The sequence below is a fragment of the Kryptolebias marmoratus genome, linkage group LG3, assembly GCF_001649575.2.
Source record: "Kryptolebias marmoratus isolate JLee-2015 linkage group LG3, ASM164957v2, whole genome shotgun sequence".
NCBI lineage: Eukaryota > Metazoa > Chordata > Actinopteri > Cyprinodontiformes > Rivulidae > Kryptolebias > Kryptolebias marmoratus.
The window spans coordinates 7779474-7796151 of record NC_051432.1 but is presented as its reverse complement, the minus strand read 5'-3'; the positions used below and the strand labels follow the sequence as shown (position 1 = coordinate 7796151).

General features: G+C 36.7%; 3 protein-coding genes and 1 long non-coding RNA gene across 6 annotated transcripts; all 4 read left to right on the top strand.

Annotated features, from left to right (window-relative positions):
• The first annotated feature begins 780 nt into the window (after positions 1 to 780).
• LOC119616882 lies at positions 781 to 1475 on the top strand. Its single transcript, XR_005232940.1, has 3 exons — positions 781 to 1012; positions 1091 to 1250; positions 1343 to 1475. It is a non-coding gene; the product is annotated as an uncharacterized LOC119616882 (long non-coding RNA).
• Positions 1476 to 1953: 478 nt separating this feature from the next.
• On the top strand, positions 1954 to 4956 carry LOC108241531. The gene is made up of 5 exons (XM_017425723.3): positions 1954 to 2091; positions 2223 to 2636; positions 3305 to 3451; positions 3563 to 3621; positions 3849 to 4956. Exons 1-5 carry the CDS (start codon positions 2058 to 2060, stop codon positions 3915 to 3917), a joined length of 723 nt encoding a protein of 240 aa, XP_017281212.1. The 5' UTR covers positions 1954 to 2057; the 3' UTR covers positions 3918 to 4956.
• A 907-nt stretch (positions 4957 to 5863) lies between these two features.
• On the top strand, positions 5864 to 9340 carry LOC112450829. Its single transcript, XM_025007949.2, has 5 exons — positions 5864 to 6013; positions 7256 to 7645; positions 8255 to 8401; positions 8497 to 8558; positions 8795 to 9340. The coding sequence occupies exons 1-5, from the start codon at positions 5962 to 5964 to the stop codon at positions 8924 to 8926; spliced, it is 783 nt and encodes a 260-aa protein (XP_024863717.1). The 5' UTR covers positions 5864 to 5961; the 3' UTR covers positions 8927 to 9340.
• A 1773-nt stretch (positions 9341 to 11113) lies between these two features.
• On the top strand, positions 11114 to 13403 carry LOC112450827. 3 transcript variants are annotated; one of them, XM_037974614.1, is made up of 6 exons: positions 11114 to 11269; positions 11414 to 11818; positions 12166 to 12312; positions 12419 to 12480; positions 12588 to 12617; positions 12690 to 13403. In XM_037974614.1, exons 1-6 carry the CDS (start codon positions 11233 to 11235, stop codon positions 12831 to 12833), a joined length of 825 nt encoding a protein of 274 aa, XP_037830542.1. In that variant the 5' UTR covers positions 11114 to 11232; the 3' UTR covers positions 12834 to 13403. The 3 variants fall into 3 exon arrangements, with proteins under 3 accessions (XP_037830542.1, XP_024863714.1, XP_024863715.1); XM_025007946.2 differs by having other exon boundaries at positions 11115 to 11269; positions 12585 to 12617; XM_025007947.2 differs by lacking the exon at positions 12588 to 12617 and having other exon boundaries at positions 11115 to 11269.
• Positions 13404 to 16678: the final 3275 nt, after the last annotated feature.

Below are 16678 nucleotides of genomic sequence, written 5' to 3'. Positions count from 1 at the left end.
GAGCTGACGGCCCGGTGAGACGGCTGATACGGAAGGATTTTGGTCTAGAGCTGACGGCCCGGTGAGACGGCTGATACGGAGGGACTTGAGCTGGAGCTGACGGCCCAGGCGAGACGGGAGGCGAAGTTTGAGCGGATGAAGGACGGCCCCTGCGGCACTCAGCTGGGGAAGCGGAGGATTTACGGTCCGCTTTTCACTGACGGTAGCTGGAGGATGGGTTATCTGGCTCGAAGTTTGACTTTTGGAACGTGCCGACTTTCGGAAGTTCGGCCGGCGAACCATGCTGAAGTTCGGCCGGTGAATGATGCTGAAGATCGGCCGGCGAACGGATGGGGCCATGATGGAAGTCCTTTTAAACGAAGGCTTGCTCGCTAATTGGATAAGCTGGAGGCGCGGTCTGATGCTGATAGGCTGGAGTGGAGGTGCTCGACGCAGCGATTAGATGCAGGTGAGGCTGAAGCAGGTCTTCCAGTCTGAATTTAGGCCTAGGCTTCATTTCAAAAACCAAAGGACAAAAACAAAACCTGCTTATCCAGAAAGTTTATTACAAAGAAATTACAAATACAAATATAATTTGTCATCATCTTTTGATTTGTTTGTGTGTACCTTTTAGTAATTTTGCTTTCATTGTTTGTGACTCATTTGTTCACACAAAGTAACTGGATGTTTATGGTTCATCCAACATTCCAGCCTAACACACTGTTAGAGTCCTTGCACATATTCAGAGAATATTAATACAATGTTAGTTTTCTTTTTCAGCAAACTTGGTTTGGCATGTTCCAGATCAGATGCAAAGATTAAGATGTTGACTTGAAATTAAATCCGAACAACTAAAAGTGAGCAGCAGCTTTGACGCCAAAAATCTGTGAGGATCTGGAGTTTTTGTCCCCGCCCTACTGCCGTGGGCCTGAACTCTCCCCTCGCAGCTGCAAGTGATTCCTCTGATGAGCAGCACCTGGTATTCAAGGCTTCGGCTGGTTCCTGATCTTCGCTGGAGCATCGCACCTTCTGGGTCAGGATCTCAGGCACAGATTCTGACACTAAGCTCACAGCTAAGCTAACCTTTGTTTTTGTCCGTGCTTTGCTTCAGGTTGGCTAATCTTCCTATGGTGAACCCTGTCTGTCTGGACCCACTGCCTAACTTACCTGAAAGGACTTACCTTGTGAAAGGATTTACCTCTGTTGCTCCTCTCCTGGATTGTCTCCTGACGCCCTGCTTCATATCCACGCCACGTCATCCTCTCAGACCTGTAAGAAAACAGACTCTCATTAATCTCGCACATCAACCGGTCAAGTCACACTAAGTACCCGAGACTCACCTTGCTCCTGTTTGCCATTTCAGATCCTCCTGGTTGCGGAGCTGTACATATATCACCACCTGTAAATAAACTCACTTACCTTTTGAATTACGTCTCTGCGTCCTGGTTTCCGGTACAACTCCTACGACACCATTCCTGGTTTATGTCAAAATCCTGCTTCATAAGGCTAGTTTACTCTGCTTGACTTTCTAATAAATGTAATCCACCTAATGCAAATAAAAATACATTTTCCAATGACAGCTGATGTACCCTGACATTTAATTTTTATGAAATAAATTAAAGTTGATGTGTAGATGAGAAAAAATATATATATATAAGTTTTCTTTTTACTTTTATTGAACTGAGTTGCCAAACTTGCCGTTGTCAGTTATTGTAGACGGCGCTTTTTTGAGAAAACAAGAAAGAAAGTGTTTGGATCCTAATCTAAATGCAATGGTGCAAAGCAGTCTGCACATGTGTTGCCACTGACTTTGTGCATTTGTTTTTTAAACACATTTAATAAGCACCATTTTCTATCTGTATTCAGGAGGACCAAAGTGAACATGCATTTGGTTCAGAAACCTGCTTTCAATGTGAAGCCTCATGACTTTACTTTGCAATCTGAAACCAAAGTAAAAACCACAGTTTCCATCTAACCAGCCAATCAGCAGCTACTTCTCCTTTAAAGGATGAATCTGTGTCAGAACAACCTCCAATAAAATCTGTGAAACCTTCTTTCACTCCAAGTCAACATCACCCATGGATGGACTGCATATGATTCTGGTTTTCTTGGGTAATTTTAGATTTTCATTTTTATTTTACTTTACACTAAAAGCCGTCATAATTTAAAGAATAATTTCATATTAGGTTTTAATGTTGTGTTAAGGTATTTGAAATCCTTTTAATATTGTATTTACTTTACAGGAGTTATTTCTTGCAGTAATAACTGCAATTCTTTATCATTGTTGGAGGTGACTGCCAAATGTGGAGACAACATCACCCTCTACTGTGACGGCAAAGTGTCCACTGGAGTTTACATAGTGTGGTTCAGGAACTGTTCCCATGACAACCAGCCTACTCTTGTTTTAAACATAAATGAAATGACCATGAGGCAATACTCCCCGAAAGACGGTACCTGGGATATCTCTGAATCATCTCATTTTACATTTCTGAGAAACTTTTCTTCTGATTCCTATGACCTGGTGATCACGAACGCCACAAATTCTGATGAGGGCCTTTATTACTGTGGAACTAAAGAGATGAAGGTGGAGAAAGACCAAGTCATCCTTTTCAAAGACATTTACAGATACAGCAACATCGCCACAAGACTCACAGTCAGTAAGTAGTTTAGTCTGAAGACTATTTGACTGAAGCAATGTCAATAAACACAAAAAATGTAATTACTGGACAAAACAATAATCGTAGAAAGAATGTTCTCTGATATTTTTGCAACTTACAACTAGTAGTTAAAACAACAACCAAAAATCAATGAAAAAGTTATATAAATCTATTAGATTTTAAGTGTTGGCGAGTATCTATCATGAACACAGCGTATTTGATATGTGAGATTTAGAAAATTGACTCAAAGTGGAGAAAAAGTAATACAAGTGTTAAAATTATTGTACATTGAAAGCCCCAGTTCTACACAAGCTTATATGTAATTTACAAAAAAAAAATTACAAGATAATCTCTGCAATGAATCTCTGAAATACTGTAATTTATAAGTCAATTATTCCAACTGCATATATATATATATATATATATATATATATATAAAAGTAATCCTAATCTTTGATCAGTTCTGGATGCAGCTGTTTCAATATAATTATAATAATAATCTTTAGAAGGGAATCAGGACTTTTTGTGTAGCGCCTATTTGAAGGTACAGAGAAGACAAAAATATCAGAACCGATCAGTTTTAAAAATAAAATGTGAGATGTTAAAATGATTAATAATAATGATTATTGTGATTATTATCATCTTTAACAACGTTATGTTTAATCCAGACTCCTGTTGGCCTGATCCGGATTTTAACCAGACTCTGCAGGACTGTGGTGTTTGCTGGAAGCTGCTCCTCATCCTGTTACCGACTGTTTCTGTTTTCTCTGCTCTTCTGCCTTTTTTTTTGGTTTACCTGCTTTGCCCAAAGTCAGGTACTTACTTGCAACATTTTATTCCTCATTACCAGTGGCAGTTCTTTGAATCTGACTTTCTATGTTGGACATTTTAGCTATTTCAAACTGTTTTTGTTTGTATTTGTGCAGTTAAAAAATCAAAAAATTATGAAACCAAACGTGACATAGGACAAAGCAAAGAACCACAGGTAAGACATTTTAATTAGGCTTTTTTCTTTTTACAAACAAACATTTTTTTTAATATTTTGACTCATCATATCACAGTAGTGCTGTGCCTTTAATAACTCGCATTGTCTTTTATATTGTAGTTACAGTTAAAAAAACATATACCTGTTTTCTTATTGTTTGTCTATGGCAGCTAATATATCAGACAACTTAATGTTTATGATTCTAAATAAAAAATATTAAATTATAGGGTGAAGATGTGTGCTATGCTGCTCTGGAGATCCACGAGGCATCACAAAGACCAAAGAGGAACAGATGACCCAGAGTAAAGACGTTAGTTTATATCCTACCGTCTAATACATGTCAGATGTCGCGGATTCTAATTAACCACGGAGACATAATCAGACATGAATAAGTGTTCAATGCATTCCTATTGTTATTTATGTTCACTATTTAAGGATATATTAAATAAACAATGTGCCTTATTCAACATGGTAAAAGTGCAGTATGTTATAATATTTATCACCCTCTGCCATTAAAGGAGGATGGTCGTGTAATTTCCTCTGTTTGTGTGTGAGTTTGTTTGTCTGTCTGTTAGCAAAATATCGCATGAAGCAATGGTCAGACTTGAACGAAACTCTTGGAAGTAATCATTGGACGTCTACAACTGATTGACTTTCGGAGTCAACCATGATTCAAGATGGCCGCCACCACAGCTGATCAACCTTTGCAAACACAAAATGGCTGTAACTGTGATAGTAGCTGAGGGTCGTCAGCCCAACACACCGAGACCTAATGGGCAATTTACATTCCTTCAAACATTTTCAACGTTTCTGTGTTTAAATCTATTTAAATGAAAAATAAGCTTGTTTTGGGGGCACACACTGCTGATTCAAGTAAAGATTTCAGGTACTTCTTTACAGGAGGATTGGAGTGAAGCTTCTTCCATCTGCCTTAACCTGGTGTAAACATCTTTCGCTGTAACATCCTGTCACGCATCCTGTACATTATATGCAGAGGCCTCTCTATAGTATTTTCTGAAGAAAGACGTCTTCTCTAGCAGAGTTGCCCAGAGTTGTGAAATACACTTGTGAACGGAAACTGAATGGAAAAGTATAGCATACACACTGTACAAAAACTTTTGCGGTCTGTGTTAAAATGGTTAAAATTAAAATTGTTTTAACTAGATCAGGTTAAAAAGTACTTCTTAACAGCCAGACAGCCCGATTAAAAAAAAAAATCTCTACCCAAATAATTTGAATGCATGTTTGTGTTTTCTACATTAAAAAAAAAATGTCTTGAGTGTTTTGCATTTCCCAACCTTTAAGTTTTATCTTAGCTTAACAAAGCTGATGGTGAAGTCAGCTTTTTGTCTCAACCTTTGTTTGATAAAACTCACAGGAGATCCTCAGGGATTAACAGCTCCACACACACCAGCAGATTGAGGCGGACAGACTGAACCTGCAGATTAGTTCAGTTTTACTGTCCATAGTTATGCATACAAGTAGAGAATAAAGATCTTTCAAAGATAAACATAAACTGTGAAAAAAAATACTGTAGACAAGTCACATTAAGCTGTAGTGTTAAGTCTCTTTTTTACTTTATTCCAAGGTGTCAGGCTCAGGTTTGGTCCCAGAATACAGACAGACACATTAAACTCAAAGATAAACTAATTTATTAATAAATGAAAATAAAACGTGGCAACAGACAAAAAAACCCTTGCAACAAGGTGAATCATGGGGAACACTAGGAGGGAGACATAAGGAGATAAGACAGAGCATTGCTGCAATAATGAACCAGTGAGTAAGTGAAGCTGAGGAACAGATTATCAGGACTGAGGCTGATGAGGACGTGGACACAGGTGACTGATTACTATCTAAGAACGAGTGCAGATGGGTGAGGCAGGCTGACATGGAAAACTACTACTGTCAGTATACGAATATACTTACGAAACCATAATCTCACATTTATAGAATTAGACATTTCTTTTTTCGTGTTTTTAAACTATCTATATCATTATTACGACAGTATTATTTGAATTCAAACTGTCTGCTTTACAGACACTTTGTTTAAAACAATGATTATGTTTGTACAGAAATAGGCCAGTGGAAAAATGCATTCAGTTCACAATGAATGTTCTCAGACTTGTGGTTCAGGTGGTTTTATCTCCAAATCATCGTAGAGTCTCAAGAAGTGGCAACATTAAACCATCACGCTGCCCTATTTGTTCTACATTCAACCTGAAAGCCAGAAACAGATTTTCCATTCCACCAGCCAATCAGTAGCTACATCTCCTTTACTGGAAAAACTTGTGTCATATCACTTGCTAAAAAAAACAACCTCTGAAACCATCTTTGAGTTTCATGACAACATTACTCATGGACGGACTATATTTGATTCTGATCTTTCTGTCAGGTAATTTCAAAGATTTTAACATTTACATAGTTGGTTGGATCTATTTAGAAATTATTTAATGGTTAAAGTTTTATTAATAATAATAATAATAATAATAATAATAATAATAATAATAATAATAATAATAATAATAATAATAATAATAATAATAATAATAATAATAATAATAATAATATAATAATGCATTTTATTTATAGGCACCTTTCAAAACTCTTAAGGTAACCTTACACAAATCAAAATTAAAATCTAACAGTAAACACAATAAAAAACAACTAAAATCAATTAACAGAATAAAATACTGCAAAGCCAGAGCAACAGCAATAGTTATACTCATGGGAGATTGACGGCAATTACAACAATCTATGATTGCAATGAATATGCTTTACTAAACAAATGTGTTTTAAGCTGAGATTTTAAGGCTGTAATAGAAACAGAATTGAAAGGAGGACGATCTGTGATTAGGAGTTGAAATGTAAGCATGGAGAAGTGAGGAAATATACTGAGGAGCAAGGATGTTAATGGCAGTGATAGATCATCATGAGACCTCCTCTGTGGCCCAAGCCAAGGGGTTTACAGGTGTAAACAAACCCAGGGGGAGAGATATCAGTCACCTGGGAAAAGAGATTCAGGTGCTGCCATGTTTCTACTAGACACAGTAAGTCATACTTGCAGTCACTGATGTTAAATAATCCAAAGTGAGCGACCTGGCTATGTTGGCTAATGCGCTGTGGTCCACTCTCCTATGGGATTCTCTCGGTTGATGGCGAGACGAAAACCAGATGGAGTTAATGGAAGTGAAGTCGTCAGTGACCCACAACGGAAATTTTATCCAACGAGGATAAGCGATGTCTGGGCAGAGGTGTAATTCAAACTGTAGATCTGCATTCTGGCTCACTCAACAGATTTAAAGCAGGAGTAGTTAGTGGAGGAATTTGGACGTCACAAGGTGGCTACTAGAGCTAATAAGTGCCATATAAAATTGAGAATGTTCATATAGTATAGTTTAATGTAAAATAAAATAAATGTGTGGTATACTTAGAAAAACAATCGCAGTTACAGTCGAAAAGTAGGTAAAAAAATACAAAATAAACGCTGGGGAGCAGTGACAGCAATTCACACCAGCGTTCCCTCAGTCCAAGTCCCATTTCCGTTTTTTGTCTTCTTCGTTTTCTTATCATCTGAATTTCAATTTGAAATCCTGGAATATTGGTCACATGAACTTTTTTTGTATTTCTATTCCAGGAGTTGTTTCCTGCAGTCATGATGCTGTTCCTGTATCAGTGTTGGAGGAGACAGTCAGACCTGGAGACAACATCACCCTCTACTGTGACTGCAAAGTGTCCACTGGAGTTTACATAGTGTGGTACAGGAACTGTTCCCATCAGAACCAGCCTACTCTTGTTCTAAGGGTAAAGGATCACTTCAGCAGTGAAAACACTCGGAAATTTCCTCGACTTACATTTAAAAAGAATGATTCCTCTGATTCCTATGACCTGGTGATCACGAACGCCACTAAATCTGATGAGGGTCTTTATAACTGTGGAACTGAAGAGACAATAGTGTTAAGTGAGTACAGTGCCTCTCCCATAGAAAGTTGTAGATACAGCACCTTCACCACAAGGCTCACACTCGGTAAGTAACAGTCCAAATTTTCTGTTTATAATTGTGTTCTTTGCAAAGGTTATAAAGAAAAAAAAAGTTGTATGAACTGTTCTTTGATATTTATATGTAGTTGCATTGATGATCAATTCAGTGAAACATCAATATTGTTGAATTTTGTCCAATAGTTGTCACACTTGAATAGAATTTAAGTATGCAAACAAAGAGTATAGAAACGGTACCTTTGGTAACTTAGTAAAAACCTTGATTCTCCTAAAACTAAACTAATATATCATTAAATGTCTTGAAATTATCTGAAATATTGGTTGTATATATAGTACATTTTCCAGGCGTTGTTTTTCTTTATATTGTTTTTAACATATTAGAGTCTTGTCATGAAATAAAAGAAAATAATTTCCACATCTGAGTTCCATTATGTCTGTCTGAATCATGAGTTGTTTCAGTGATCGATGCTGCAGAGAAAAAAAATATTTAATGGAGAATCCAAGGTTACTTCACATTGTTGTTTCAGAGTGATTGTTTAAAAATTTGTTTCCTAAGAAGGACGCTAGTTCTGGCCAAATGCAATGTTTGAACCAAAAAGCCACCTTTTCACTTTCTCCAACTTTGTGTCTGATCCAGACTCCCATGGGCCTGATCGCGACAGTGACAGAGCTCGGCAGGACTGTGGTTCGTGCTGCAAGCTGCTCTTCTCTCTCTTACCCGCCGTTTCCATTTTCTTCATTCTTCTTTCCTCGTTTCTGGTTGTCCTGCTTTCCAGGAAAAAAGGTGATCATTAATATTTATTTTTTCCATAGATTTTTGTGTTCCACTGTGAAATTCTGAATGTGATGATTTTTTTTTTTTTTTTTTAATTCCTGCAGTGAAAAACATTCAAGATGATGAAAAGAGGCATGACACCATGGGAAAAACAGAAGAAGAACAGGTAATATGCAGAAGAGAGTTGATTAGTTTCATATTTTTTTAAATTACCAATTTTCTTTTCTCCTTTTGAATATTTAGATTTGTTATAGATTAACTGTATTGTATGCCGTTTTTACCTGAGAATTTACTCTATATTGTATTGTTTTAGCTTCTGGCAAAGACAAGGGTTTATTTAGTAATTTAGAGGGAGCTTATTGTTTATCTGCTACGCAAATTTAAAAAAATGTTGAATTGTAGGATGGAGACACTTTTTATGCAGCCCTGGAAACGCATGAGCTGTCACAGAGACCAAAGAAGAAGAAGACCCCTCAGAGTTCAGACTTCAGCACATATTCTGCTGTCATATACACCTCAAGTGTTGAGGCCTGAAATGTAAAGATCTGATCAGATATGAATGCAGTCATTGTATTTTTATTATTTGTGTTCTTCTAAATCTGAACTCAAAACTGTGAACTCACCTCCCTCACACATGTGATGTTGTCAGGAAATGTTTGATCTTGTGATTTAATCTTTCTTTCAATGGATGTTTAAGTTTCTTCTAAAGGTTTTTTCCAGGTTTTGCATGCCTAAAGCAAAGTCCTTTTTTATCATAACTATGTTTTGAATATTATAATCATACATTTCACTTTTTTGAAGTCATATTTATGTTGTCTTTTGTCACAAGAATTGTTTAACCGTAGTCACAATGAACTGTAATAAAAATAGAGAAATTAGGCACCTTAAAGCAGTGAAAGCTGTCATGCGGCGTATTCAAATCAAGCTCTGTCTGCGCTGAAATAAATGTGTTGAATTTCATGAGTGGACATTCATTTTGTTATTGCACTTTCATTTGTAAAGGTTTCCTTTTTGTGGCCTATAGTAGTAAAATAGTAACTGCACTTTTACTTAAGTCACAACCTTCCAGAAAAGGAGGATATTCACTGGTAGATACTCAAAGGTTGTGAAATGAAATTCAAAGAGGCATAACTTACTACATGATTTCTACAATTCCAATGATGAATTGGCTATAATTTAAGTTGAATCAGATAGTGGTTGATGAAATAAACTTTTAGAGAATTCAAGACAAGCTTTAGAAAGGCCATGAGCTAGACTGTATAAGAGTGCTCTTTTTTGTTTTCAGCTCTACTGAGCACCTTAGTGTTGAAAGATGTCTAAACAACATTAAATTGTCCCCAGATGTCTAGGTCATTATCTGGTTACATTTGATCTATCAGAAAGTCTGAGAGGTCAAATAAACTTGAATCTCTAGCCAACACTGGCAAAACTAAATAAATACTGTCTTAAACTTCACATTTCACTGGGGACTTTCAGACCAAATTGACTCTGATGGCTATAAAGACTTAGTTCCACCATGGAGCTGATAGAAGTACCTACATGTTTTCCTGATAAATGTGTACTTCATTTAAATAAGTGAAATTTGAACTTGTTTATTTGGATGTTATTGTGCTGTGAGCTCTTTGTATAGAAACATCAGTTGTCTGTGTTGCTATGCTGTCAGTTTACTACATATGTGTCCACTTCCAAGTGCTCCCTTGATTAAAGCTAAAAATAAAGGCTACCTCCTCAACTGCAACCAGTTTTATTCACATGTTGGGGTTAGGTAGAGTAGAGAAGGCTCAGTTGTCATAGTCATGCTTTGTCACTGCTAATTAGCCAAGTTCTAATTACACACTGTTTTTCTTTTGTCCTCTAGGTTTTCAGGATGTTTTAAAGAGCACTCATACAAATATAATATGTTCTGTCCTTTAGAAGTCAACTGAAAATGTGTTAAAAAGGACTTCATGTCTATAAAACAACTTTTAAAGACCTTCAGAAAGCCTACATATTTAAACCAACCTATAATAATAATAATAATAATAATAATAATAATAATAATAATAATAATAATAATAATAATAATAATAATAGTAATAATAATAATAATAATAAAGATTTTGTTATTTAGAAGGAAAATATGAAGAAATAGGGGATGACTTAAGACTTTTGCAAACAATTGTGCTTTAGTAAATAACAGATGGATCTGGTTCTGATGGCTGACAATCTTTAAAACACCATTTAGTTCATATCAGTTCAAATGATGATATTTTTTCTTCAGAGGGCACCAGCTAATTTTTAGAGACCTAGATGTAATGCTTTCAAAGTAGCAAGTAGCATTTTCAGCCCATTTAAGGAGGATCATGTTCTTGTATTACAGTGCATCAGAGTTGCTGGAGTTTTGGCATTGTACTATGAGTAGAGATGTTCTTACAAAATCTTGTTCTTATGATTGTTGTGTGTTACATGAAGGAGACATAGTCAAGTAGTTGAAAATGCTCACTTTCTGTGAAAAATGTCCAACCCAGGCGTACAGTGGCTGGTTGTAGTCTTTGACCTGCTTATGGTTTTCCTGTACCAGCACATTCATATCTCGTGAGAGTAAGACCAAATCAAAAGGGATCTGTGTCAAATATTTAAATTGGACTGCGGTTTGTTTGCTGCATCTTGATTCTTGCAAGGAAATCTAGATTAAACATCGTCTCTACCCAGAAACTTAAAAAAAAACGAGCAAAATAAAATATTCCAATCAACCAGCCAATCAGAAGCTGTATTTCTGTTGGCTGGAAGAGTTAGCGTGGGTCATAACCTCGGACCGTAAAACCTCTTCAGCTCTGCTTCAGCTACAGGCATCACCACCCATGGGTTGGCTAAATATCCTTCTGATTGTTCTCTTGGGTAAGTTTATCGTTCTTTAACAACAATTTCAAGATTAGATTTCAGAAAATGTGTTTTCCTTGTATTTGAACTGTTTTCTGCATGTAAACAGTTTGAAGTTTGAAGCTGTATTTTAATCACAGTATAAATCTGGTTGTCTGACAGTGTCTGGAGTTGGTACCTGCACTTGTCATGGGACTTCTGAACCAGTGAAGAATGTGTCAGTCAGACCTGGAGACAACATCACTCTCTATTGTGACTGCAAAACGCCAACGGGAGTTTACATATCGTGGTTCAAGAATTGTTCCCATGAATACCAGCCAACTCTTGTTATTAACATAATAGAGCACACCAGAGAAGAACCTTCCTTGACCAGTAAGAAGATTGCTAGGTTTGAGTTCGTGAAGAACGATTCATCTGATTCTTATGACCTGCTGATAACTAATTTCACTGAGTCTGATGAGGGTATCTACTACTGTGGAACCAGAGAGAAGAAGATTAAGGAAGGAAAACAAGCCACTGGCATAGATATTGACAAATATAGCAACACCTCAACAAGACTTCTGATCAGTAAGTGCTTTGTCTAAGTTATTTATGAGTATGAATGTAGTTAATTACATTATTTCTAAACACTAGCTATTAGATCTTACCTGACATTTTATTTAAGGTCAAGAAATAATAAAAGTTTAAGATGAAAACACCCTTAAATTCAGCTGAACAGATCCCTTACTGACAAGGTTGGACCTTTTTTAATTTGAGGAAACATGCATTAGCCATTAGACATAACCAATGTACAAACATCCACTTAAAAAAAGCTTTTATTTATTGATTTGTTTATGTGAGTGGTTAGTTGAAAAAATGACTGTGGCCCCAGTTAAGTGTTTAGAAAATTTTTCTGACTTTTGTGTTTGATCCAGATGCTGGTGAACCTGATTCTGACAGCAAAACATCTCTTCAGGACTGTGGGTTGTGTTGGAAGCTGCTCTTCTCCATGTGTCCAGTTCTTTTTGTTCTGTCTGCTGCCCTCTCTTTTCTCACGATTTACTTGTGTTGCCACAAAAGAGGTACCTCCTTTAGTTAATTTATTTTTTTATAGCTGTATTATTTCAATGACCTTGACTTGCTTTCCAACACATTTCTGTGTGAATACCATTTGTGTTTTCAATGCAGAAACAACATCCCAACATGGTGAAAGAAAACAAGAAGCCTTGACTAAGATCGAAGAAGTGCAGGTAATTACCAGCATGTTTGTCAACATTAATATATACAGTTTTTTTTATCCTGAATTTTCCTACAGTTAATTGTTACTAACAAGCTGAACAACCCTCTTGTTCAGCAGCTACAGTATACTGACACTGAGCTTTTGTCAGTAAGTATTGTCTCTCGTTGTCACAGTACTCATAAAACTTGGCGCTCATGATTAACAAATATCAAATGTCAGCAGGAGGATGTGTGTTACGCTGCCCTGGAGATTCATCAGGCATCCCAGAGAGTGAAGAGGAAGAGGACAATCCAGGGTTCGGATTACGCTGTGTATTCTTCCATCAATAAATCCAAGACGAAAGGAGATTCCAACTTTGCATAGAAACGTAATGAGACCGGTGAAAAATGTTCATAATTTTTTCTGCTTCATTTAACTTTCTCTTGTAAAGATAAGATAAATAATGTAGACCATCTTCTATCTCAGATTGACATTTATTTTTTCCCTTTAACCTGACCACATTTATAATCGCTACAAGTACTTTTTGAATGATACAAAAGCACAATCATGTAAAATGAATCATGTGAACAGAGTTTTCTGTTGAGTTTTATTGTGTGAGATTTTTACTTGTTATAGCAAACTGTTCTTCAGAATCTCTGTGCTGATTTTTTGTAGATTTACAACAAAATGCAAGCTTTAATTTTTACATTGCTAAAAGGTTCTGTTTTATTTTTAACATTACTTATATAACTGTTGTTCCACAACATGATGTAAGTTTTATCTGTGTGATTAAGCTGTGTGGCTGAATCAGTCCAGACCGATTCAGCCCCCGCCCATTCCTTGTTTCTAATAAAAAAGGTGCTACTGCAACAGGACTTTAGAACTCGCTTGGGTTTGACCCGAACGGTCGTGCTTGAGTGACTTCTCCTTTTGCAAAAGCTTCCTAAAAGACAATTTACCTTCTCTCTGTGTGGTTCTTTATTTAGGTTGGGTAACAATAGAAAACTTCCAACAATTTTCATGGTAATTTATTATGTAGTATTAAAACTACTTAATCAGATTGATACGGGTGACTTTTTAGGGTACTTTTAAAAATCATACATACATCTAGGTTTAATTTGACATTCACATACGTAGAATCACAGCTAAGCAGAACATTGTTATGAAGCTTTTAAACTGTAGGTCTCATTCGCTAACCTAAATAGGCCTCATGTAGAATTGATGTGGGTTTGGCCTGCCCCCACATCAATTGGCCTGGCCCCACATTGCCCCCAACCCTTAACCTACATGAGCTTATAAGTGGCCGACACAGGTATGCTAGCTGGGATTTTGAAAGACACTTGTGTGCAATCGAACCAGTCAAGAACTATGAGCCAGGTCCCAGTCAGCAGATCTGGAACGGGTGGCTTAAAACCTAATAGTTTATAAATAATTGTGTAATTGTTGTTATTCTGTCTTAGACAGCAAACTTTTTAACAGTGACAAGTGGCTCAGATTTTAACAAACTACATCACATAATTTTTATTGTGAATTATTTTGAGGTTGACAAGTAGACCCATGTTAATACTTTATTGTTATAAGCAGCCTTATTACAATGCATTGGCCTGTAATAACCAACTATGCTGCCAGCTGAATTAAAGACAACAGACAGCTAAGTATTTTTTATTAATCGTATAAATCTGTAGTTATAATAAAAATAAAAATGCCTAATATTTTTCTTCTCTGGGGGAATTGTTTATAGGCTAAGACATTTGGTCAAATATAATATAAAGCCTGGGTTTTGACAAAAAATTCTTATGTTGGAAAAGAACAAAATAGTACTTACTGGTGTACCTGGAGTTTTATCAATGAATGCCAAACTGTGTTTTAGCACTCAGCAATTGATATATAACAAAGCTGAACATATACCACCTTTAAGCTATTTATATCCATGTTTCATATTTCTGAATAAAAGTGTGCATTAGCTCACTTTCTAAGATAAGTATATTTACTGCATATTTTAATTATGTCTATGCAAGTCAACCAACTTAAACATAAACACAAAAAAACAGTGATAGTAAAGAAAAAAAAATTCTGGGTGCTTTGCAAAGAAACTTTAACCTACAACAAAGTTGAAGACAGCTTTTGTGTGAAACAATCATAAATTTGGGTGATTTTCCAAGATTTGACTTGATTGTTTGTTGTTTGTTTTTCATCTTCAACTCTCTTCTTGCAGCACTTATAGAATTGAGGTTTAGATTTCCTCTTCAGTTTAGGGCTGACTGCCCACACTTTGCAATTCAAAGGTTTTACAAGATAACAGAGTCAACATCAAAGCTAACCTTTACCATAAAGTGCCCGTAGTTAGCAGCAGTCTGATGTGATACCCACACTGACAAACAATGTGAGATAAGTCAACATGGCTGAAACTGCAGCTGTGGCCAAAAAAGGTCAATGTGCAAAACTTTGCTTGGTTTAGTTTTCACCTGTGGAAATGTAATGCCAAAAGTGCCAGAAGTGAACTCTATTGTTTCAAGCCCACAAACCAACATACTGCTGAAGTTGTAAGTTTTGGTTTTGGTTATGTAGAACAATCATTCTCTATTAAACTATCCAGGTTATACTGTGTAGACTACTTCTTCAGCAAATGAAAGATTGTATTTGTGTTTAATGTAACTTTTCTTTCTTGTTCTGGTTGGGTTGTCCTGTGAAAAGTTTTTTTAGTTCCCAAATGTTTTATTCAGTTCAGTAGATAAATGCTTAAGTCTGTACTCCAAGCAGACTACTATGGGATTGTCGAGGCTCACTCTGTAGGAGAGTCTTTATTTAATGTGCAAAGTGAGGTTCTGTTAAAAGGTTTTAAACATGTAATATCCTAACAGTTGTAGGTAGCTCTTTGAACGAACTTATTTTAGATTATTAGAGTTATTCTGGCTGGATTGACAAGGTGACAGCTCGTCTAAGTGGAGCCAAGAGCAAGATGGGTTGCTGCCATCTTCGAACAGCTCCAATCTCAAAGCTTTCATTGCAGTTCATCTGAACGCAATTATATATTTAATTCTTGTTGTACAGTTATTTGCATGTAATTTTATGGTTGCTTGCAAGTATAAGTAGCAGCAGATAGCTGGAGTACTTTTCAGAGCCTGTAGCATTTCTTGTATATCATAATATTTCTGCTGGAACGGTGTAATACAGCTTTCATGAACTGCTATCAGGTTTTTGAGATGAAAGTTGTTTTAAGATGGCAGAAGTGCATTATGGTCTTGGCCCCAAGCTGTTAGCTCATCAGTTCAGTCAGAATTAAACTCTATTCTTCCAAACTAAGCTGTTGAAAAAGTCTGCAACTTGTTCGTATTTCAGAGTAAGTATGCTGGTAACACATAAACTGAGAATGTTTGTTTCACTAGAAGATTTTCAGACATCACCAAAAATCAAAATCTTTGAGCTATATACTGTCACGATTCTGCGATGTCGAGGAGCACAACAGCTTGGTGGTAGACAGACTACAGGAGACAGATATTAGGTAAGTGGTTTTATTTACAGTGAACGAAAGAATATACGGAACGGGATCGAGATCTGAAAATACGAAAGAAGAAAACGGTAAGTAATATGACGAGACTGAAAACGAGCAAAAACTAAACAACTGATTTTAGGCTTACTAATTGTCAGGTGAGGTTCTGCATTGGCTGTAGGATCTGTGATTACTTCCCAGGTGAAAGTTTTCTTGTGTTTGAGTCCAGGGTGAAAACACCAGGCAGTTTGAGCTTTCCAGAGTTGAGTGTAGATGAAGGGAACAGGAGGACATCAGTGAACCATCTTCAAGGCTGGGCTTTTACGAAGGAACCGGGACCAGACTGGATTCTCAGGCAGGCAAGAAACTCACTGAGGAAAACGAATACACAAAAGCAACAGGTAAGTAAATCTCTGACTTTGACAGACTGATTACTTAAGCTGGCTCCGAGACTTTACCATACGGTAAGCAATGCTCCAGCGCTGATCTGGTTCCCACCACAGCCTTAAATACACCAGTCCATCTGATGCCTCATCTCCTTCAGGTGTGCAGGGGGAAAGTCCAACTCCACCAGCAGGAGGAGCCGGCCACGCCCACCAGGAAGTGCAGAAAATCACAGATCACTACATATACACCAAATTTAATGTGTTTTTGTTAGTTTTAGGGAAAAAAAGGAAAAATCCTTGGTGCACTGATGAGAATTAAATGTTTTGCATCTGCTTTATTGTAAAAACAAGCA